Source organism: Neodiprion virginianus, chromosome 1, assembly GCF_021901495.1.
Source record: "Neodiprion virginianus isolate iyNeoVirg1 chromosome 1, iyNeoVirg1.1, whole genome shotgun sequence".
In the NCBI taxonomy this organism is placed as follows: Eukaryota; Metazoa; Arthropoda; class Insecta; order Hymenoptera; family Diprionidae; genus Neodiprion; species Neodiprion virginianus.
In genome coordinates this window covers 1,096,047-1,121,725 of record NC_060877.1, presented here as the reverse complement: position 1 = coordinate 1,121,725, position 25,679 = coordinate 1,096,047, and the positions used below count along the sequence as shown (strand labels likewise).

Below are 25,679 nucleotides of genomic sequence, written 5' to 3'. Positions count from 1 at the left end.
TAAATAATAATTTATTTTACACAACTTAATACATGTACAAGTAATACAGGTGTTTTTTTGTTTTTTTGTTTTTTCAAATGACATTCTCGTAAAGTCAAAAGACGAAGTAAGAACACTATTACTGTTATTGTTACGCGATATATTAAATTGTAATAAAAGTGCGATGTTTCGGTTTCTATAATTCCATTGTATTCACGATTCCTGTATGGTGAATTGCATATTATTGTTGTTTTATGATTCGATCGCGTAACCCGGTGGCAGTAAAGTACATTTACCAGGATCGTTGTACCTGACATGTAATTGTCATCGATTATAATTTCTTGCGCACATGTCGAGAAGAAGAATAAACCGCTCATTATAAAACACACCAAACGATCGACAACGCATATTCACTAAGCGAAGCATAATCGTCAAATTATATGTGTATATAATGTATCAATAGGCTGTCGATTCGATGTTTCACATTATAGAAATTATACGATCATTCGTGCAACTGTTTTCTCACGACCTTTGCGCGCGGTGTTTTTCTGATGATTTCTCTTTTTTTTCTGGTTACTTTCGAAAATTCTTCTCCTTCATCTCTGACCGTTTTTAAATACATTTACCACCGTATGATTTATGATGTATGCACTTGTTGATTGAGAATATTAAAAATTACAAAATATAAGAATTTCGCGAAACGATATAGTATAATTATGTATTATATATACACACTGCGAAATTTCGAGGCAGAGGTTAAATTGTGATGATGATTAATATTATTATTCTTTATTATAAATATCGCGGATTATTATTATTTATTTCCTTAAAAAATGAAAATAAGAAGAAGAAGAAGAAGAAGAAGAAGAAGAAGAAGAAGCAAAGAGATGTAAGAAAAAAATTGTTATTTTTCCTTGCCTTTCTTACTTTCTTGGGTTTTCCTTTTGTTTAAATTTAACAATTAAATAAAAACACACTAGCAATGCCACATTTACGATAAGTAATTATCTCCGCGCCAGTTTAGTAATCAGTTTGGTCTGGACCTGAAAATAAAAGAAAGGAAACGAATTATTAGGGCCGTACATCACGTGTCATCGTTATAGGTACAAAACGAAAACGAAAAAGAAACTTTAAAAATTTCCTAAGATTTTGTTTAATTTCTAAGCCAGTCAATCGGATCGATTAATCCGCCCATCAATCAGGCCAAAATATACTTTCGGATTTATAATAAAGGTTGTAGTACAAGTTGTTCAATTAAATTGGATTTTAGATTAGACAATTTTTTAAGAACAATATTTTTCATCTGAGAATCATATCGACCGTATGCTAATTATCTGTGATTGAATGCGTTAATAATAATAATAATAATAATAATGAATAAAACTACAATAACAACAACTACAACTACAACTACAACTACAACTACAACTACACAGCAATAACAACAAAAACGAGCGTTCAATTATTGCGAAGCGGTTTTTAGAGAAAGTAAAGTTTATAATAAAATTCCGGCAGACCGGACTTGGTTTGATAAAACGATCGGTATCGTAAACGTGAGAATCAGGGTATATTGTCTGTACGCATATGTAGGTATAACGGGAATCAAAATTAGACATCGGTCGAGACGGAGTGTGTCGTCGAAAAGGATTATTGCAAAGCATTTTCGGGATGAGAAAAAAATGAAAAGAGAGAGAGAGAGAGAGAGAGAGAAAAAAAGAAAACAACACAACCGACGTAGGAATATTCGCTAAACTCGAAAAGCATCGAGAAGTAATTTCAGTCCGAAGATATGTAACACGGAACAGTTATAAATACCATACGGTGACCCTTATATGTCAGTCTCTGACAATAAATATACATACACAATTCACGTATATCGTACAGTATATCCAATACTGTTACAAAAAACAAGAAAATTACTAACGAGCTTTTCACGGTTATAGGTAGGTACGAGACAACGATTAATCATTAGCACATTTATCCATGATTATTGACGATTAAAGCAAAAGCGGGCGGTTAAACATGTTGAAAAGTAAAAAAAAAAAACAAATTTTACACACTGACGATGCCCGAGTGAGATAAATGATGAGAGAATAAAATCGTTTGTGAAAAAATAACAAAGCGTGTCTTGCTATTTGTCAATTATCATTATTATCACAAGCGAAAACGGAGACGTCAAAGAAAAACGACGTATAATATAAACATGCCCACCCAACTATTATTTAAGCTACTACATCGATCCAGCATCGAGTTATTATACGGTATACGTATACGTGTATATTGTATTACAGTGTACATAGGCGCATAAAATTATAACAGCGTACTGCGTTCGTAAATCGTATAGTTCGTTTGATGTTAGTAAATGATTTAACAGTGTGATGTTATATTTTTGTAAAAAAGAAAAATAAAATTACTTCACGATGATGTAATATGTTACATGTGTGCGTGTCTGCGCTACAAGCGTTTATTTATTATTAACTCGCTCGTCTCTGCATCAGACCGGTGAAACACAATATCAGCGAAAACAATACTGTGCATGAGTGATGATAATGATGATAGTGAAAAGAATATAATATAAAGCGGTGACGTTTTGTCTGTTTTCGGTATATTTTCGTATAGACAATTAGAACGTTAGACAACAGCGTGAATAAGTGTGCATATTAAGGACGATTATTCATCATGATCACAATTTCTTCATTTTTTTACGAATCTTGGGTGGCCATTGCATATTGCTACCGATAATGATTGTATGATCAGGCAATAGGTACGAAGGTACGTACATTGCTTCACCACTGATCTGAACAATAATCTGTTAATTAATAAGCCGCGATCAGTTTGTATGTTTTGAAGATTTGAACGACGGACTCTCAATTGCACATCGTTGGGTTTGCATGTCTATACTATGTATTAAAAGGGGGATAAAGGTGTGTGTGTGTGTGTGTATATATATATATACACATTAGGGTGGCTCGTTTAAAAAAAAAAAATTTTCTCCAGGCGTTAATCGAACAATTTGTGACAAAACTGAAAAAAAATTATCGTAAAGCCTGGAGGAGGTAGGAAAATATTTCGGGGTCGCTACCGATTATTGTAATATTTTTTATTTATTTTTATATCTAGACCTTACGGACTTACTATTAGTTCATTTTTTTCGTATCGTGGTCCAATTAATCATTGTTCATAAAAATTAATACTGAAAACGAAATCGGGTCATTAAGGTGATGCGATGCTCCTCTTTCGGTAACAAAAACTGTTATCCAAATTTCTCCGAGAGGATTAATCTTTCGGATAAAAGACGAGAGCAGCCAACCGCGGAATCGTTACGCGCAGTTTGTCGTTGATTGATGAACGATTAATTGGACCGCGATACGAAAAAAATGTACCAATATATACATACAAGTTTGTGAGGCGTAGACATGAGAATAAATAAAAAATATTCCAATAATTAGTAGCGACCATTAAATATCTTCCTGCCTCCTCCAGGACTTACGACAATCTTTTTTTCAATATGTATCACAAATTGTTCGAGTAGCACCTTAGAAAAAAATTTATTTCAAACGAACCGCTCTAATATACACACACATATATATATATATAAGAATATGAAAAATAATCATATGGATAGATACACGTATAACGGCAACAAGAGGTGCAGCGTGATAATTCTTATAAATTTTTCCTTCAAATAATAGGTATATAATAATATATGCTGAGGTGTGTACATAATATTAGATTAAAAAATAAATATAAAAAATAATATGTACCGATAGATAAAAAAAACACGTGGCCTGTACCTTCTGGGCACGATTTAAGCCCAGCCCTGCGAAACTAGACAAAACTTGGAACGCTCCTCAGTGGTTGCGGATGAATTGGCCTAACTTCACTCGGCCTGCGGCCGGGCCATCAGCAGTGGCCGTTTTTCAACGAGGATGTCGTGGAGAGGAAAGGAATGGACGAAGCGGCGGTGACGAGGTTCCGGGGCGACTGGATCTGCAGCGCCTGCGGGACATTTTTCGAGCTCTTGATCCTCGGACAGAGAACGTTTATCCTGTGAGTCTTGCTCTGCGAGATGGCGAACCCGTTGTCGAGTTTCTTCAGCTTCTTGAACGCGATCGAGGGCAGAATATCGTAGTCGAACTCGACCGGAGAGACGACCTTCTTCCACGTCTGGAAGTAGGGGTCGTCGGTCGGCGGGGGCTTGTCGACGACCGGAAACATTCCGTAGCCGAGAGCCTCGCCGATCACGTCGACGCACTCGTTCGGCGTCGTCACCGAGCTGCTGTTCTCCGATTCCAAGGACCTCCCCTCGTGTATCCTCCTCCACGAGTGTTCGCACAGCGGCGAATAGTCGGGAGAAGTTATCCCGCTCGAGTAGTTCGAGTAGTAGTTCTCGTCGTAGTTGAACACGTTCGTCTTCAAGGGAAGACTGAGGTGTTCTCGCCTCGCCGGCGAGTAACACTCCTCCGAGGAGTCCTCCTCGGCGAGTATCGCGTCGTCGTTGAGAAGCTTGAAGAGCCTCGAGTGGGTCTGGGTCCTCTGGTACTTGTTCATCCTCCTGATCGAGGCGCACTCGGAGTCGGTGTCGCCCTCGGAAATGAGCCTGCTCATGTCGGAGGTCACGCCGCTGTCCTCGTCGTCCGTTTCCTCCCGCGAATTCTGCACCGTGAGCAGCCGCTGTTTCGCCATCGCGCTGCGGGAGTTCCCGTCCTGCTGTTCAATCTTCTCCGAATCCGCCTCCTCGACCAAATCCCGCACGGCGCGCACCTTCTTCACGGCGAACTCGGTCCGCACGGAATCGCGCTCCTTGATCCTGAGGCTCTTCTGTTCTATGGTCTCCTTGTGAACGTTGTCCTCCTCGATCGCCGCCGTCGACGTCGTCTCCTCGAACTCGGCGTCGAATCCGCACCCGGCCGAGTTGCTCGTCAGATTCCTGACCGTGTATTCCCTCTCGGTGTCCTCCCTTGGTTCCTCGCTCTGAACGACGGTCTCGAGGTCCTTGACCGCCTCGAGGTCGAGGTCCTTCTTCCACACGTGCCTCGTGACGTCGGTTTTCTTCCTGCGTATCGTGAGCTCGGTCTCGACGTTGTCGTTGCAGTCGACCCTCTTGCAATCAGCCTCGCCCTCGACGTTCGCCTTCCCATCCTTCTCGACGGCGGTGACGGACTCGTCGCTCGTTTCCCGAAGATCGATCCTCGTCTGTTCGTCGACGAGAGTGAACTCGGTGTCGAAGGATTCGTTCTGCGACTCCTTCTGCTTCTTGAGGGTGAAGTCGACCGAGGTGGTGTCGCTCTTCTTTATCGTCAAATTAACGTGAACGTCGTTGCTCTCGTCGGGCTCGCTCCGCGACCTCGATATCCACTCCTGTGAATCCCCCGTCCTCCCGGACTTTACCGTCACCCCGTCGCCGACGACGACGGTCGTCACGTCCTCGTTGTTCTCCGACACCGAGAACTTGAACCTCAGAGGAAGACTGACGCTGATCGTTGTGCTGTCGGTGTCGTCGGGAGGCTCGTCGTTCGCCGCCTCCTCGACGCTCTCGAGCTTTCTCGACTCGCTCTCGGTCTCGGTCTGTTCGAAATCCTCGTATATAACGCTGAGCTGATGAGGGAGTATGCAGTCGTTGTTGAGCGACTCTATCTGGTACTCGTCGTCGGCGTCCGAGTCGCAGTCGCTGCAGCTGAGCTTGTCCGACGAGAGTCTCGACGACGAGTGTTCGAAACCGTCCTCGGATATCGTCGTCGCCGACAGCGATTGGAGGCAGTCTTTTTCCTGCGACGGTGACTTGACCGTTTCCTTCGTCATCGGCTCGTTGGTGTAGGCCAGGTACTCGGACTCGGACCCGCTGTCGGAGCTGGTCGACGAGGTCGTCGAACCGGAGTCCTCGGAGTCCTCCGAGTTCTCGGAATCGCTGGAATCGCTCTCGGAGTCCTCGTTGCCCGTTTCACGAGCACACCCCGAAGCGTCCTTGTCGGCCCCTCGACGTCCGACGGGTTTCAAAGACGTACTCTCGCGGTGGTTCGTAGCTCTGCTCTTGGCGCAGGTCCACTTCGGTACCGTCAGGTACTCGAGTTCCTTCCTCTCGGCTTTCCCTCCCTTCGTCAACTTCGCTTCCGACCGATCCTCGGCCGTTTCCTCGACTCCGTCGCAGTAGCTCAAATCTGCGTTGTAAGTCTGCGGACGGCAGTTCGCGCTGCCCGCCGAGTAAACCTGGGGCATCGGCATGTAGCCGTGAACAGCGTAAGCTCGACGATCAACTGGAGGCTGACAATGAGCCTGAGCTTGGACTTGGACTTGGCTCGTTTCTGCGTCCGCCTGACCTTCGGCGTGACCTTGATTAGCGTAACTCTGCGCGTAAGCCTGGGCGTAGTTTTGATCGTAGATCGCCGGGTGAAAGTAGGCGTAAGAGTTCCCGTCCGCCCCGTAACCGCAATAAGCGTACGGATTGTATGCTACGTTAATGGGTTGCATGGGATTGTTGGTTGTGGCGTTTTGCGGCGAGGGTGGCGGCGGGGGCGTCGCGTACTGGACGGGGTAGTATCCCCACCAGCCACCCTCGGGGTTCCAGTAGGGCGAGGGACAGTTTGGGAAAAATAAACCGGATTGCTGATTGCCCGTTACGCTATTCTCTGTTCGAGAGGTGAAATCTTGTTGGCGATTTTCTTGCGGAGCTACAACAAACAGCATATTGCATACAGACAAAAATCAACTCCATTTCGTTATTGGTGGATGTTTGTTTTTTTTTTTTTTTTTTTTTTTGGTTTTTTGATTTTTTTTCTTTGCTTTTTTTAATGCTCTCTGCGACTTTTTCGTTTTTTTCGTTCGCTTCTGCTTTTTTTTTTTTTGTAACTTTTTTTTTTATTTTTGTTTTTTGTTTTCTTCCCTTTTCTATTCTTGCCTCTGACTTCTGACAGTGCTACTGCGTGTATATAATATAGTATATACACAGTGTACACTTATCAGCATTCGTTAGTACCGACATTATACATATATGTATGTATATGTGTCCTTTTAACGAGCAATCACCAGCCTTATTACACGCTACAGTAATATGAATTTAATCAACGATTCTCGCGACACTTTAACGCTAAAGTAATATATTATGTAAACGGTATATATTTTATGCTGATTAAATTTTTCACAGTTGAAAAACAAAAAAGAATCCAACATTATTGTACAAGAAATTATGTTCAATCCTGTGTTCAAAGGAAACTATATATTGTATACAATACGCGGCACGATAATTAGTTCTAGGTTTATAGTAGGTGTACGATGTATAATACGGTATATTAAGACTAGATCGATGCAGTGATGGAAGGGGAACAAAAAAATTGATATGATAAGTTCGAGTTGCATAGGTATTGTTACGATTGTTCGATTTAAAAATTATTTTTTTAAAAATATATCATACATACTCATACACACGCCAACTGCAGTACGCTATATATAACCGTATAGATTAAATTTTATCGATACACATAATGATACCCAATTCTTTGCAAATTTTGAAATTTCCAGTGATTACGAAATTCTTATATTTTTCCACATCCCAACGACATAAATTTTCCAGTCAACCAGCAATGTGTATATGTATATAATATATATAAATATATATACGTAGTCATGCGAGACGCTTGCAAAATTATTATTATTATTATTATTATTATTATTTTTTTATTATTATTATTATCATTATATGATTATTATTTTAAACTGCAAAAAAGTATATAAGTATGTATGGTCAGAAAAGAAAAGAAATATATATAATATATATATATGGTATAAACGAACGACATGCAACATTCTTATAATATCAAGAATTCTCAAGTCAGTTTTGTAAGATGCCGCAATGATTACGTAATCACGTTCAACGAGTATAAGTTTTACGTACTAACAAGTATCGTGTAATGTATGTATGCATATGATGTATAGGTATGTGTATATGACAGATATGAATATTATATTTCACGTGCGAAAGAGGACGTTGCATCAAAATCCAAAAGCTCGACGGTGATAAATTTACTATTGCATAATGATATAATTTTTATGAACCAGCAATGAGGGAAGTATCGTGTGAGAAATATATAGATATATTAGATATATATATGGTATAAGGTATAGAGAAAGAAGCAAAAAAATGGAGAAGAAAAAGAAGAAGGAGAATAGAAAAAAATATATGTCCGTATTGCAATTAACCCCAATCGTATGTGAACCATTTACCATCGCCATCGCCCCGCACTTTTATTTATTCACATTAAACCGGGAGAGAATAAATTTTCTCCTCACAGCGTAGGTAGAGGACTTTGTTGGAGTAAAAATTGTCTTCAAATGCATATCGCGTTGAGAAATCGCATAATGTAACGACTCGTGTTTGGAATGTTGTTTTTGCAACCTACGTGAATATGATATTGAGTTCGATTAATTAAAGAGACGGACGATGAAGAAGAAAATAAAAAAAGAATATATTTATAACGCAATAACGCCGGCATAATTTTCTTGTAACATCACGTACGTGAGTTTATGTTATGTGTGCGTGCCTGCGTTTATTAAAATAAAAAAAATCGAATTACCTTTATCTCAAGTCGGGTGCGAAAATGCTCTGCAAATATATTATTCAACAGTGCGAAAACAAAAATTTTTCAACAATTCGCGATTTTGTATAACGATGTATACTTTAATTCATTTTAGATTGTAATAATAGAGAAAAAATGATAACAATAATTTTGATACTTGAGTATCGCGGAACGATTATTACATGTATATAGGTACTTGTCGTTAATTTCATACTACGTACGATGATTATACATAGAATGTATAATTAGAAGTTATGTCAGTTCAGTAGCAGCGTGTAGTATTATATACGCGAGCAGCTGTTGCTCGATCTCTCACGTCATCAGTTATAATTTATGAAAAATAGGCATATATCTAATTTAATACAGGCGCAGGGGAATTTGTCTGTTTGATTGTTGATCATATTCATTTCGTAATAGATATCTTTGCATTTCGCTTTCATTTTCTGGATGTTTCTTTCTATTTAATTCCTGTGAACACAGGATCTAAGAGGTGAAAGAAAAACAATGTTCCAACGGCATATTAAAAATGCGCACAACGATCGATAAATGTGAACTAGACTAAAAAAAAAATAAAATTAAAAAATTATATGTGTAGGTATAAAACGTATTATTTCGTTAAAAAGAAAAAAAAAGTGATAAGTTCATATTAGCAAATATGTCATGGAATGATATACATAAACATTAAAGATTAATAAATTATTCATGAGATATGCGGAGAAGCTTGTTTTTTTTTTTTTTTTTTTATGTTTGCTTGTTGTTTTTTTCTTTTTATCATTTTCCTTTTTTTTTTTTTCTTTAATAGCTGTATAGGCACGTATGTTGTATAAATATATATATATATCAATGTATAATGGCAAGTTTTACGCACGATTGTATTATTATTATTATTATTATTATTATTATTATTATTATTATTATTATTATTATCATCATTGTTATTATATATATGAGGATTGATAAAAAAACAAATCTCAAACTATCACTCACCAATATTCTCAGGTGACGTCATCGCCTGTAACATTCTGAAGGATCTCGACGGTATCGCGCTCCCCATGTATTTCTTTGGCTCCTGGACCTGCTGCTCGCTTGGCGGCAGGTTAGCCTGAGCTTCTTCTGTACAACGAATAATTATTTTTTGGTACAATGGAAAAAAAAAACACACTCATGTGTGTCGGTAATGCTTGTAATAATAATTAAAAAACTTAATATACTTTCGCTATCAAACATTATTTTAGATAAATTAGCTTTTGTAGAAGAAAAGGTAACGTCACATAACTTACCGAAAGATTTTGAATTTCTGTTCTGCTTTTTGTTGATCGCGCTCGATGGACGTGGAGCTGAAAAATGAATCGACTCGGTCATTGAAAGCAGCGAAATAATGCGAAACCAAAATGGGCGAGGAATTTTTAACCTAAGACAATGCGATCAGGCTCAATGCAGTTAATTAAACGCTGCGACTCGATCGCGAGATCGTTCAGAATCCGTCCACACATTTTTTTATTTCCAACAGTCTGGCGCTAGCAGATTTCTCTGGCACAGAACCAGGGTTCGGTTAATCGAGCAATCGAAAAGTCACACCATCGACGTTTTTCATAATCTGGTATAAAAAAACGTCAGTCAAATTTGCGCATGCTCAGGAAAATGCGGCAATTATGTTCGCAAGGTTTAGTAATGTGTACACGATCATTAAGCGAATTATAATTATAGGAACGACTTATAGGGTTAGATTGAATATTCGACTCCAAAGCCGAGAAAAAAAAATGTCTGTAACAGTAATTGAAATGCGATAGAATGCGTATGCGCCAATACTGTTGCGAGTGAGGAAGCGTGTGATAAAAATTGTAGGGATAGGAAAATATGAAATAATGTTAGATTAACGTGCGATTCTTAGGATAGAAAATGCACACGGTATGTACATGCAGAGAAGAGAACACGATCGTTAAACGTGAATCGATAACGAACTGTGGGATAATACCAAATTATTTGCGGGGAAAAAAACAAACAAACAAAGGAAAGAAAAGATGAGAGATAAAGATCAAACAACAATTCGCGAAGAGGTATAAAAAATTTGAAATATATAGGATGAGTAGTATATACCATTCGAAGTGGACGGTACTTCTCCGGAATCTGTCATTGTCTGAAGAAAACGGAATGCGCGAGACGGAATCGCCGCACCGCGATATCGAGGGTCTTCTTCTTGGTGTAGATACGTTTCGCCGTCCACTATTAAAAGTCACACGTGCGTTTCATGAATTACTGCAGTAATTTTTCGATTTAAAGTTTCAGAATTTTTTATTCTTTTTTATTTTTTATCTTCACCAAACAAAATTACAACACACTGCCAATAATCGTTTGCTAGATACCACTGTCAAAATTTTAATAAATTTTCAGCAGCGTGCGTCGTGTGGATAGAGAAAAAGAATGAAATAAAAGATAAGTTAGATCGAGATAGAGATGGAGAGAGAAGGTGAGTGAGAGTGAGTGGGAATAGTGTCAAAATGAATTTTAACCATAATTTCGTAAGACCGTAATTAATATCGACATTGTATTCGGCATGAGGTATTAAATTGCGAGATTGTATTAGATTCCATCGCCTGTATAACCGCACGAACATGGATACAAGTAGGTGATGTTATATAAGGTAAACCGCAGAGACGCGGTAATCTTGAATATGGACGGATTTTGTGGTCGGAAGTAAAACTGCTTTGCACACTGGCGAAATTATCCAATTTTTCATCCGAGCGTTGCTTCTTTGAGTCATATATGAAAATGTCGATGAAATAAATAACCGTCAAGGATACGTATCGATGGTATAATTAGACGAAATTGTGTAACACAGCAAGGACGAAACGTTATCCCTGAGAACGTACGAAATGCGACATTACCTTGCTCCTTGAATTTGTTCATCAGGACTTTGTCGTCTTCGGTAAGTTGGAGTTTCCGTATTTGTTCTGAATTACCATCAACGTCGGTGTCGGAATCGGTGTCGGTTATCTTCTGGAGGACTCGGAACGATCTCGACTGCACGGGGCCGGGTTCTTGCTGATTTGCCACCCCCGGTGGACCTCTCTGAATTACCCTGAGATCCAAGAGCGTAAGCGGTTAAAGACGCGTCGAAAAATCTGTCGTCGATCGTCGTTTAACCTTTTCAGTTGCAGAAGCAACCATAATGGCGCCCATTTATTGTTTTCTTCCTTTTTGTCATTTCTTTCATATTAAATAAATATTCACATACACCTCGTTCAATTTTGATAATTCACCCCATTTTAGGTGTCGTTTTTAGGTTTGCGAAATTTATTACCCTAGATTCGCATGTCAGCGTGGAAAACTATACGGGAAAAAGAAACATGATCGAGTTTTTGCTCACACTTTCGGTCCGTGAACCTCGACAGGTATCGTCCGCCCCTGAGACTGATTATCGTCGTCAACCATGATCGGTATAATGCGAGTTCCTCCCTGCTGCGGAATCTGTTGCTGCTGTTGGGCCTGAGGCTGTCCCCATCTCTGCTGCTGATTCGGCGGTTGTTTCAGCTGATGATGCCCGGGTTCGTTTTTCACCGAAAACACAGAGGGTCTGTCCTCGATCTGCGAGTATCAGATACGGACGGATTGCATAAGTAAAAGAGGGTCAAAGAGCGGACGGAGATACGGAGACATTCCGCGTCGACACTCACGCGTATCGGAATAACGCGATCCTGCTGCCGGGGCTGAGAGGCCGGGACTTGTCTCTGGGCGAACTGAGGCTGAGGGTTCGAGGGTGGCGGACTTTGCTGGGTTACCGGAGAAGCGATCGAGCTCTCGATCGTCACCTCGATCGGCTTGTTGGCGTTGGCTCGCTTCGCCCACTCCGGCAGATCCTCCTGCTGCTTCGGTTTGTTCTGGAGCCAAGGAGTCGGCGCCTTGGCCAGGGTGACCTGAGGCGGCGACGTCGGGGTCTGGGGCGAGGAAGGTACACTGGGAACGATAGTGATCGGGGTCACCTTGCCCTCGTTTCGACCGTTGTTCGATGCTGCAAGGACATTCGGAAAGGATGAAGAAACGAAAAGAACCAAGAATAAGAAGGAGAATAAAAACGACGCGACGTCTCACCGTTTGAAGGGACGCGATTTACGTGGGTGCTCGCCGGAGTCCTGTTGACCGTCGACGGCTGCGTCGGGATGTTGGCGGGAAATACGGGAACGGCGACCTGGGGCTGAACGTAGAGATTGGGCCCGGCTGACGGGGTCGTCGGTTTCGGTTCGAGGGCTGATTTCGGGGGCCCCTCGATCCCCTCGTCGTTCGCGTTCTTAGCGACGCGTCTCGCCATCCTGGGACTTCGGATTTGCGAGAGGTCGAGTTTCCCACCCATGCCCGGTGTGTAGGTGAAAGGTTTCTTGTCTTTGGTCATCATCGCGTTTTGAATCGCGGCCGGCGGTTCGTACGCGTCGTTGCTGTTGTTCTGTGGTCTCCTCGGTCTCGGTGCCTGCGATTTGTTATTATTGTTTTGTTCTTTTTTCGATGATCGTGCAATTGTTTAAAATATAATTCAACAAACGAAAACGGGATAATAATAATAATATTAATAATAATAATACGACAGTCGGAATCGAACGTACGGCGGTTTTGCAGCAATTAATTCCGAGGGCGTGGTAACCGATGGAAAAAGTCATTTTACGAAAAGTTCGGTAATTTTTTCATTAACTATAATCGGGCATGTTATAGTTGATATAATATAATCAGAGATTCAAATTCCTGATGCGCGGTTTTCGCGTGTAAAATTGAATGGAATCACGTGACGTAAAAGGTGAGAGATAACGATAGTTGCGGACACATAAAACGCGCGATTTCGCTATCGGGTTTCGTCTCAACTTTCAAGCAGTTCCCGTAGGCTGGGCGATATATATACAAGACGTATAACCTCAGCAATAAACCGAGGCGAAAAGAATCCGCCGGTTTATAAACGAAACGCACCGTGTAATTATTCATCTTTTTTTATACCCCGCTTTTGTTCGCGTATTTGCTTCGCTTCTTGCAGTAATAAATGGAAATGGAGAAAAGAAAAAAAAAAAGAAAAAATGAAAAAAACTAACATCAGAATGAAAGAAAATAAAAATAACAGATAAAAATTATAATATTTTTCAATCACAAAGCAGGCCTGTCGACGTTTTACGGCTATTATTACTCTTACGGTTTATACACCGCCGCTTTGCTACCGGACCAATGTCTGCGATAATCAAGGAACACGGTTCGGTGACTCATTGGAAACTCCGAATGGTACAAAAAAAAAAAAAAAAATCGTGATAACGTGTGCCAATTTTTTTTTTTCTTACCACAATTTATACGTACACGATAACGCGTTACAGATACATAAGTGCATTATACAGCTGACACGAGTTTGATAGGAAAAAACTCACCATTGCTGACATCGGAAAGAGGCTGCGTGCGTGCGAAAGAGATTAATTAACGAACTTGATTGAAGAGACTCAAAGAGAATTGAAGACGGTTGAGAAATCGAACGGCTCGACTTCTCGTCTAAGTATCTATAATCTCAATATCGTTTCACCGAAAACTTTAACCGTCGACAAAAGGATCTTTGATTGGTCCCGCAACCAGATTTTATCTCCTCGCAAACTCGGTGATGCCAGAGACGCGACTGGAGCTCCAGAATTTCGATCTTACCTCTGCGGTGTTGATCCTTAAGGCTGGCGCTTGTCCAGGAACTGGTGGGGGTGGCGGAGGCGGGGGTGGGGCAGGAGAGAATCCTGAAATTTAGATAGACAGATGAGAAAAAAAAAAAACGGAAAGAAGAAGAGAAATTGCATCCGATCTATCACGCGTAACGTTTTCCGTGTCATTTTGACTAACAACAAGTGCAGAAAGCAGAAGAAAATTTCTGTGTAGCATTACGCGGAGGCGTGGAATAATGTACTTGGTAGTAAATTGACGTATGTAAGAACACGCCGCGTGTTACAAGTGCAAGTTAAACCTGGCGGACAGCTCATTGAGAATCCGATGACGGGTGTAAGAAGTCGTCGCCACTTTAACCATCGATACTATAAATATGGTCGTGAACTAGTGGCTCGGGTGTCTAAAGACTTTCTAACGATTCGACGTGCCATTACGGTTTCGAGAAATCCGGGATTAGGCATATCGGACCGGAAATTCCAAGATCGAAGGCATCTGTTTTGTTCGGTTTTTCAATCTGCTTCTGCTCTCACCTTCGTCTCCTTTGTTTCACGCAGGTTTGAATCAGAGGATTAGAAGGAATTGACAAAATTATTGCTGCCCGATTGGCGAACTTGCTTTCGAGAAGATAATTTGGAATTATTCTTACCTGTTGGCGCAGAGTCTGGATTCCTGTAAGAAGAGAAGAAAACAACAATTACTAGGGTGGAAAACCGAAGAGCACTTACAACGCTGGTCGGGAAAATTTTGTAACAAGGAAGATGGTTACTAATTTTTAAATACCTATAATCTACCTTCGTTATAAAACAGTATTTTTATTTTGATTCGATCAGATCTAGTTTTTGTGTTACAGCTACTATTATACCAGTATTATATTATACCAGTATTATACCAGTAAAATCGAACGTTTGGCGTTTTGACTTACCTTTTTCATTCGGGGTGTTTTGTTACTTGCTATAAATATCAGTTGATCAGTTTCCAATAAATAAGAAAACACCCTGAATCAAAAAAGGCAAGTCGAAACGAAAAAACATTCAATTTTAATGGTACAACAGTAGCTGTAACACATATGAAATATTCTAAAATCAATTCCGTAATACCAAACCTTGTTCCTAACATAATCAGTTAGTTTTCATGTTACACCAAAAAAAAAGTGAATATTTGTTTACCAATTTAATTAAAGGAATATAAATAAGGGACATAAATATCTCAGGATATCGATAAGACGAGTAAAAGTTCGTCGATACACGATGCGAATCCAACGAGGAGTGTTTTTTCTGGATTCCTTTATCCCATCCCTACATTCTAACGAACAAAACGTTGAAATTCCCGTACCTTTATCAGCGCGGAAAATACGTACATGATAATAAAGAGAGCCGAATGCCGCGGCGTTATGTCACCGGCTGGAAATATTGGCGTCAGTTTATCGAAGACACAGAACTCGAGGAATGCTAATTGAAATTGCACCGATGCCCTCGAGTCGAGCTACGTCAACGTCGCTGTTTCGAATGTTGTACCCAACTTATCGTGCATATTCTCGAACATTTTTCAACGGATAAGGATTTGTCTTCCAAACAATCCGCAACGACAGCCAGGTTCTTACACGTACAGGCGGACAATGTTTATCGTTACAATATATCTCTTTATCTTTCTCTTTCTCTCCTCGAGTCTTCGAGGTGACTATAAAAGTGACATAAAGTCTGTGCCTGTATACATCAACAATATCCACACGCGTCATGCATAATTTGTTTTCATCTCCCCCCCCTTTTTTCTTCAATTCATCTCGAGTTTACAGCAAGTACACGGTACAAGTACACGTGCCGGCACGATTGGCTAATATCGAAACCACAGCCACAGGAGTGATATGAGCGATATTTTGCAAGACCGATCACCTCCGAGTATCACGAAGAAAACAGACTTTTTTCCCGAAAATTTTTCCCCAGCTACAACCGATTCGCAAAAAACGTGACACTTGTGCGATCCACTTTGCACCTTTTACCTCACTTCGCAGTTACATCCAAATAACCCCGAAGTTTATTCTCACAAATGACTTTCACTCGTCGGGTCAGTTATGATCGATGGATCGGACCGATCCTCACGGCGCGTATTCGGAGTTATGATAATTATTCGACGCGGGGACTCGGCGCTCTAATCTCACAGCCGGCACTAAGAAGATATTAGGTTCCGCCTCGACGTCGGTTAACGAACCACCGTTCGCTACAAGTGCCAGCGAGTAACTGGTAACCCATATTTGTTCGGACTCAACCTTCGCTGGTCGAGTGTTTCTGTACATGCGATGTTTTTCCTTTTAGGGATATGTGCAGGCGAGTGAGCTCCGCGTCTTTCGAAGGCCTTGCGATACGCAGACAGACGGACAGACAGACAACACACAGACCACCCCTGTCACCGTTTCTACTACACAAATAAACGTGCAATATATGCTGACTGTATATTCTTCACGTGTATACATTGTACGTGAGTTATACATCGCGCGATATAACATCACGGATAGTAAGTTAAATTCAGAATCACCGCGTTGCGAATGGAGAGATCTCTCCGATCGTGAGTATGAGTCAACTTTTCAGGCAAGTGAGTACGAGGAAAGAGTACAGAGAGCGGTCTTCAATTGCGTTTCGTACCCACGTGTGTAATTGATTCGCGGAAAAAATTTTGGCCCTCGAGCCAAATTACTCAATTACACGTTCTTACACCTAAATTACACGATTTAGACACCTTTCAGTCGCGTAACTTTAAAACCAAATATTTTTGTCTGAATTTTGTTACTCGGAGGTTTTTCGGGTTGTACGAAGTAACAAAGATCGTTTGAAGATTTGTAAGTAAACCGTGTTGAGGCTAGGACATGGAAATTTTTGAGGCGGGACGCCGAGCATCCCACTGTGACTGAAAGGTTCAAATCGTTCGCACTTTTCCCGTGTCGAATTATTTCCGACTCTTTGACGGATCGTCGAAACGTCTAGAGTAAAAAAAAAAAAAAAAAAAAAAAGAAATTGATCCTCGCGACGTTCGGTGCGAAAATAAACGCACAGGTTACACCTATTATTATTCATTGCTCCTGAGAATGGCGCAATTATATCGGCAGGCGGTGACCTTGCGTCGATTCTATATTAATTCAACACCCACATCGACATCGCGGCCATCGGCCTTTCGTCGGTCTTCATCCCGGTTCCCCGTCCTCTGATATCTCACGGCTATACACGTTGGGGTGGTTCATTTTTTAACTTTTTTTTTTTTTGTCTAAGGTGCCACTAGAAGAATTTATGACAAACAGTGAAAAAAAGATTGTCGCAAAACCTGGAAGAGGTAGGAAAATATTTAGAGGTGGCTATAAAGAATAAATAAAAAGTATTACGATAATTGGTACCGACCTCGAAATATTTTCCTACCTCCTTCAGGTCTTACGACAATCTTTTTTTCAGTATTTGTCACAAATTTTTCGAGTGACACCTTAAAAAAAAATAATAATAATAATAATAATAGTTAAAAAAATAAACCTTCCTAATGTAGGTATTATAAACTTGCGGAAGAAGAAAAGTCTCGTACGCCGCGTATTTCTCGTCACTCCTCTCTTCCCTGGTTCTCCCTCCCTGTGGGGGAGTCTCAATAATAATTTTATCTTTGGCTCGCCTCTAGTTTACCTTATCTTAGACCGAGCGCCTAGACGTGCAAGACTGACGGGAAAAGCTCGTCATTGGCCTCGAGCCACGCGAATTGTAGGCGTAGTCCGCGTTAATTGGTTTATATACGGACTATTTATCTTTCTTTTCTTCCTCTTCCTTTTACCATTGCCGAAAATTTCGCCGGGCCTTGATACCGAGATACCGGAAAAACTTTTCTCAATTCTGCCAGTTTTCACCGCACTTGCAATATAATTTTCGCTGTTGCAACATAGGTTTTTTTTTTTTTTTATTTTTCATGCCTTTCATATATTTATCGACAATTTTCTTTGCCGCGTGTTCGGCTATAACGGATGTTGGCCATTTCTAAAAAAAAAAAATTGCTGCATTGACAAATTGATGCGACACATCTGGATTAACTTGTTTCTTTTTTTTTTGATAGCCTTCTGGCATTTTCTGCAATTGAAAATTTGGAATTTCATAGAAACCAAAACTGTCAAGGCACGTTTTGGAAAAAATTTCGAAAAAAGATGAATCCGTCGTTGACTTTCTGCAATTTCAAATTAAAGACTTTTCGCTTGAAAACCCATAACCCCATCATCGTACCTGTGTACTGGTTGACCATAGTTAAGCGTTATAAATACGAAGCACGTTCAGAGCACGCGGCTCTTGGCTCAAGATCAGCTTCATTTTTAATCTTTCAGTATCGCTAATAGCAATAAATTATCGGGGATGAAAAGGATCGAGACACGAGCTCGGCACCTGTTCGATTGAAAGAGGAGGAACCAGCCGTGATGTCTGGTCGCTAAACCGGTCTATAAATCTTATTCAAAATCGTTGGGACGAAGCGATGCGAAATTTAGCCAGAGCGTCGAAAAAATTTTCACCCGTTTCTTCTTCATTCTCTCTCGAACAAACGGAAAGAAATTTCGACAATTATCGTCGTTCGTCATCGCGCAAGAATATGGGTCATTCCATTTCTCGACCAAGATTCCAAGTCCATGTCTCAGATTGGTTTTATCATTTTTTTTTTTTTTATGTGGAAGTAGGTGAAAAAAAATGAGACCGCAAATTTTTTCAGAACTTTTCGACCCAGCGTATCCGAAGTAGGATGATTTAAAAACTTGAAAAAAAACCCACCTTCTAAAATTTGAAGAAGTTCAGCCAAATCTTATAGAATATAACGAAATTTTTGACACTCGTTACAAGATGGAGATGGTGTAACTTCAAAAGATAAATAAGAAAAATAAAACATAAACATTATTATTATGGGATTGCATTTTTTTACATGAGAATGATCATAAAGCTCGTTATAATATGGGCCGAAAAATGTCTATTCAGAGATATTGCAACGAGCTGTTACGTCCATTCTTATGTCAAAAATGCAATCCAATAATAATAATTTTATTTTCTTGTTTTCCTTATTCATTTATGGTAGTTAAAAAATCTCCATCTTCCGACAGGTATCAAAAATGTTGTTATATTTTACAAGATTTGTCTGAATTTTCTCAGACTTAGGAGGGTGGGTTTTTCTCAAGTTTTTAATTCGTCTTCAGATAAGCTGCATCGAAATATTCTTAAAAATAATTTCAACTGCGTTCTTCGTCACCTACTTTCGTAAAAAAAATCGTAAACCCAATCCGAGACGTCGAGTTGGAATCTTGATCGAGACGTCACGGAATGCCCCATATACCTACATAAAAATTATTCGCATGCAACGCGTTCAACAATTTCTATGAGTCCCTTCCCCTCTTTCGGCTTCCCTCGTCATCGTCTATAATCGGCGTCGCCGACTTTCGAGCACTTTTAACTAAATCTCACAAGTCGGTCACGATCTGTTCCGGCAGATCCGTGACGTGTGTACATTTTGCAGACGGTCTCTGGTCACGCGCCGCTCTTTCTTCTCCTGTTCTTCGTCGTCAGCTCTTATCTGTACTAACATGGAATCAGAAGACTGTATTCGGACAGGTGAGGAATAAAATTTCCACTCGGGTGTTTTGAACCCGTGATAAAACAAAAAAAAAAAAAAAAACCACGGGATAACCGGGCGTCATACACACGGGGATTTTTCTACACGTGGCAAGCATCCTCGGATCCAATGAAAATTGGCACCGTTCGCCTGTTTACAGTTTAGAATAACACAATCGTAACGATATCAACGACGATACAGAATATAGATGAATATTGTAAAAAAGTATGGAAATAAATGTACAACTTTTCAACTCTTTCTCTTTCTACCATGTGAAATATTCTGTTTATAATCGCGGGTATAATTTATACGCCACGTACGATCAGGAACGATGCGTTACGAGAGTTTCAGCTCTTGATCACCGCGCTTCGAAAGCAGTTTCGGATTATTCTCTTTAGATCGATAAGCCGCAGCGGGCAGTTCGATACCTGGGCGTGTAATTATACGGCGATCGATATATAATTTTACACGAAAGATATACGTGTTTGAACAGCGACGAGAAGACGGTCGCGGTTTCGTTTCGGGATCCCAGCCAAGATGCTGATGCCTCTATAGCTATAAGAAATGTATTTAGGTAGACGCGCAAAGCGTGGTTAATTTTAACTCCGGCTGACCTGCGCGTTACCACCGAGTATAAAATGCTTCCGATTATTTTATTTTTAGGCGATGCCTCTATACTATACTCAACGCGAGATTTCACCCCCCCTTCGAGCATAGAAATGCTTTCCATCTCTCCCTCCTTCCCTCCCTTCATCCACTAATTAACTTACTCGTTCGTATTCATTTATCTCTACAAATTCGATCTTTATCCCCCCTTGCCCCCGATAGGTCATTACACCTCGGTCGATCGGCCGAGCGGTTAATAACGAAACAATAAGTTTCGTCCTTCCTGCACTTTGACGAGCCTCCGACGAATGTGCACAATTAATTATTAAAGTCACCACCTGCGGTGAGACGGATATTGAAAATAGACCAATTTCTATTCGAGCAGCCGGCCGGCAGCACGTGGCAAGAAACCGTATTTCTTGCAGGCACATGCATGCAGCAGCCGCCGACGTTCGCGAGTTAGTTTAAGGTGTCATTGACGCGTCCCGGGAGATCTCGTGCCGAACGAATGAAAATTCAAGTTTCGCCGAAAGGAGAAGAATTCGAAGGGGATTCTTAACCCGCGGGAAACGGAGGGCAACGAACCAGCCGTTTAATTCTAATCCCGGATTGTATTGTTCGACAAACCATTCGCCGATCCAGTTTACACGGGAGTATATAAGTCGGATAATATTTTTAGCCCGCTTATAACGCAACAAAAACGCTGCAGTTGCAGCGCTGCAAAGAGAGAGACAGACGGATAGAGAAATGCGCAGAGGGAAATTTCTCGGACCTGAGGATCGGCGACACGCCTGCCAGTTTCTTCATTTACTTGCTAGCCTAAAAATTCCCCCCCTCTAATTCGGCGTACATTTTCCGACGTTCGTTTTCCGCCGCTCCTCCTCGCCGCGTTGTTTTCTTTATTTTCTCACCAATCTTCACCGCTTTTCTGGGCTACCGCGGAACTGGGTCAAAGCTTAACGTCTAGTATTTCTGTGCAGGGGTCGGCTTGCCGTCCCACGCGAGTCCTACAAGGTGTATCCTTGTGCGTTTCGACCGCTCGCATGCGACACCGAAGACCGCTTATCGATAAATCGGTAGGTAGAATCCCACCAGCGAATTGTCACCGTTTATCTTTATCGTCGAGGGCGGGTTAATTTTGTACCAGCAAATTACCCATTAGCTTCTTTCACCGTTAAATCATTCCGGCGATTATATTATCGAGCGATCCGAATATATTCCGTTCCCATCGTTTTCCCTCAACATACGATATCTCACGTTTACTCTTATTTTAAGAAACACGTTGGTTACTCTATCTCTCGATCGCGTTTGTATATTGGTACCGATATATTCGCATTTTACACGAAAACCGCACCCACGCCTTGCCGTTTTTCCGCTTTCGAATCGCCGACGAGGGATCGCACACACGGAGTTGGGTATTACTATTTTATAACCCTTCAACGGCCAAGTTTCCTTCCTCGTGGGCGTTACTGAATAACGTCGAGTTCTTCCTCTCTTTATTCTCATTTTTTTTAATTTTATTTTCTTTTTTTTTTTTTTTCAACCGGTACCACCGGCCAATTCAGTTCTGGTTAAAATTGGTCGATAAAACATAAAACACGATTCAATTACCAGAATTCTCATGCGTATGAATGTTCGAGGTCTTGAAAAATCCTAGGCAATAATAATTGTCTAGTTTTCTTTCTTTGATCTTTCAGCCATCCTCAAAAATCATTCGTTTCTTGGTACCTATACGTTGGACCGATTTACATACCAATCGATATTACAAAATTTGCATATAGCACACCTTATGCAAGCTATCCGTTACGCGTGAGTGAAACGACAACTAGACGAGCTCTTATCTCTTGCGATAACCGTAGGTACATAGCAAAACCGGTTGGAGATATAATACGACTTGCGTGTAATAACGCATTGTGTGAAAGCGGCAATAACAACGTCGTTGAAACGAATAAAAGTTGGAATATAATAGAATAGTAAAAATTGCTCGGATATTCAGCAAAGTGCAAGCAGCCTTTCCAAAATTGGATCGGGTACACAAATAGACGAGAGGATGACTAAAATTCGTCCGAGTATAAGGTACATGTGTATCAAAGTTATATGCCGCAAGCGCGAATCACCTCGCGAATACAAATCGAGTTATAATCAGCGGTCCTGCGCACGTTGCGGCGGTTCACGGAATTAAAACACCGGACTGTTATCATTTCCTCCCCCCCTCCGTTTCTCGAAACCACTTCCGGATCCACGTTCAAGCCGCCGTATCGCATAGAGCGCCAGGATTCGTCGAATGTGCAACAACGTGTGAAAAGTGCGCTTGCTTTTCGTATGCCTACTTACCGTGGAGAAAAGTAAAGAAAAACGGTATCGGAAATAAGGTAAGCGTACCAGTCAGCGACGAGTTTAGACCAAATTATTGACCCTTTTATATTTCAAAATTATAAAAACAGACGGCACAAATTGTGAATATCTCGATTACTAAAACCAATTGCTAGAGGGTTGGACACTATAAATTTATTTCTCGGTGATTTTCGAACCAAGAATCAAACGTACGCGACCAAAAAAGGTCAGTAATTGGGACAGGGTCGATAACCGGTACGCTCACCTTAGTCGGATAACAATTTTATACTGCAAAAAAAAACAAAAAAAAAAAATAAAGTAAGGAAAAGTTTGAAACTCACCCCGCGTAACTCATGGCTGTATCCAACCTCCCGTTTCCTCCTGTCTTATACGTTTTTCGTACGATACACCCGTAGTAGTTTCCCTGGGGTGGTGGGGTGTGTGGGGGGCGGGTGGATGGATCTGCGACTCGATCGGTAAAAATCGTTACTCCGTGTTTATGCGGCGTGTCAAGCCCGCCTGCGTCGTGCTTTCCGTTCGACGAAGCAATCGAGTAAGTCCGATAGTCGGGAGATGGGAAATGCGAGTGCGAAATTCTGGATCGGATGCCGGACACTCGGGATTGCGGGGAAGAGGCGACGCCGACCACGCGTTTGCCGCAACTGGCCTACGGCGTCGTCGACCCTCGGGAATCGGCGCGCGCCTTCTTGGTTCTTCGCCTCTCGCACTTATTTGCTCTCGTTCCCGGTTCCCTCCGCTGCTGCTGATGCTGATGCTGATGCTGATCTCGGCGCGCTTTCGCTGGACCGAGTCGCGGCGCCGAATCACGGGGAAAAGGGGGGCTTCGGGGATATTCGGAACCACTAACGGCTCCTCGCCTCGCTGGCAACCGACCATCTCGCCTACCGTACAAGACAACGACAGCGATTCGAGTGGGACGGCTACGAAACCGGTCGAATTCACTTCCTTTTACACGCGATTCAAAATTTTCGCGCTTCGGATATACATCCGCCAATTTCACCGGCGACGCGGCGTCGCCTTTAGCCGGAAGAATATCCGGAATAAATGTTAAATCAGGAATTCGACGACTTTGGTTGTTCGAATAAGTTCAATTTAAGGCATGCGTATCGATTATTGACACGCGTAGACCCAATTATCGACCCGCTTATTTTACAAAATAAATAAATCTTTGCTACGGATCGATGAATGAAACCAACTGTTAGAAGGTTGGACACTGAAAATTTATTTTTTGGTAATTTTAGAACTAGGGATTAAACGGGTACAATCAAAAAAGTCAATAATTGGTACACTTACCTTACCTACAACGTATAGTACAACCAAAGAGAATCAGTTTCAAGAATGTTTTTTCGAACCCCTGCAACTGTTTCGTGAAATATGTCACGTGTATTTTTGTACGCAAGAATAAAAAATTGTTTCGAAGCTGTGTAAATAATGTAACTTACCTACCGAGAACGACGAATGGATTTACTGATCTTTCACCCTGTCACTCCTTTTCGCTGTAAAATTCTACCATCTTCACCCCTCTTCGCTTTAGCGGGTTTGATGAAAGACTTTTACTCGCGTAAAATCTACAGGTGTAAAGTCGGCGTGGCCGTATCTCTTCCTCGGTTATTTTTAGCTGCAGTTATAGGAATATGGGCGACCTGCAGACATGATGTGAATACGGAGGTACCTGACGCTGTGTGTATGATGTACACGTACGCATGCCTACGTACGGATGGGTTGCGTACAATGGTGGAACGAGTTCGAGCTGCTTGACACCTTCGAAATTTATGTATTTCGCCGATATACGAGCCTATCTCCCGTCTAATCGTAAGCACAGCTTCTCAAACTGCAAAACGAACTCGCCAATGGTCTCGGATATCGAGACGATCGCGAGAGTCTCACCACGCGAGTGAAAATAGGCAGGATTCGTGACTCAGAGATTGTCTTAGATACCGAATTGTCGAAGCCTCTGGAACACTAGGCGCGGGGCTGTAGGGTGGTTCATTTTTTCACTTTTTTTCAAAGGTACCAATTGAAAAATTTCTGAAAAATACAAAAAATACGAAAAAGGCCAAAAAAATTTTACAATAATTGGTAGCGACCTCTAAATATTTTCCTACTTCCTCCAGGTTTTACGACAATATTTTAAACAGTATTTGTCACAAATTTTTTGAATCACACCTTGACAAAAAAAAAAAATTTATAAATTGATCCATCCTAGCGAAGCAATGTTCTTGGGCCAACGACGCCTCGGGCTGCATCAAAGTTTCTCTTTTTTTTTCTTTTTTTTTTTTTCTTCAACAATAATCGTATGCGAAAACTGCCATCCCCAAATTGTTCAAGTTCACGTGGTTTTTGAAACTCAATCTGTTCAACTACTTCCTCATCGATATAAGTAATTAATCAATGCTTACAATAAATTCCACTTAAACGATACTTGATAAATCGTCGTATCGCTATGCCCACCGTAACATTCCATTCCATTGGTGGTTACGTCAACAACAAACAACTAAGTATGGGAACACGCACCAAGAACTGGATGACGGAGTCAACATGTACCCGTCAAAACGGAACGATTTATTACGGCACGCTGCTAATGGTGTTCCGATATCCTTCTGCCAGCGGTAACTGCAGCAAAAATATTTTATGTTCATCGATGCGAAAGAAATATTTCTGATTCGGTCTTCTTTAACTTATATTACCTCTTAAATTACCTCGCCTTTTCAATTACTTCGAAATTCCGAATTCTATAAATTCCGATCCCATTTCATGCTTCCCATGCTGTAGCGTCAACTTCTGCCGATCGATTCACGAAGCGTTGTACTTGATAATCAGACCAGACACGTTGAAGTGTAACCCGTGTTTGTCCATCGCCGAGTGGCTGAGGTTATTACATTAATTGATCAAACATCCCTC

The 25,679-nt window shown here is 41.2% G+C and overlaps 1 protein-coding gene across 5 annotated transcripts; it reads right to left on the bottom strand.

The window, feature by feature from the left end:
• Positions 1 to 80: 80 nt before the first annotated feature.
• Positions 81 to 23,671, bottom strand: LOC124305353 (uncharacterized). Of its 5 annotated transcripts, none has more exons than XM_046764680.1 (12): positions 23,099 to 23,667; positions 14,863 to 14,885; positions 14,208 to 14,290; positions 12,639 to 13,011; positions 12,224 to 12,558; positions 11,917 to 12,134; positions 11,435 to 11,628; positions 10,647 to 10,772; positions 9,830 to 9,886; positions 9,537 to 9,662; positions 3,744 to 6,647; positions 81 to 1,022 (listed from the first exon to the last, which is right to left on the bottom strand). In XM_046764680.1, exons 1-11 carry the CDS (start codon positions 23,110 to 23,112, stop codon positions 3,883 to 3,885), a joined length of 4,314 nt encoding a protein of 1,437 aa, XP_046620636.1. In that variant the 5' UTR covers positions 23,113 to 23,667; the 3' UTR covers positions 81 to 1,022; positions 3,744 to 3,882. The 5 variants fall into 5 exon arrangements, with proteins under 5 accessions (XP_046620636.1, XP_046620645.1, XP_046620652.1 ...); XM_046764689.1 differs by having other exon boundaries at positions 3,774 to 6,647; XM_046764696.1 differs by lacking the exon at positions 23,099 to 23,667 and adding an exon at positions 15,574 to 16,451.
• Between the last annotated feature and the right edge of the window lie 2,008 nt (positions 23,672 to 25,679).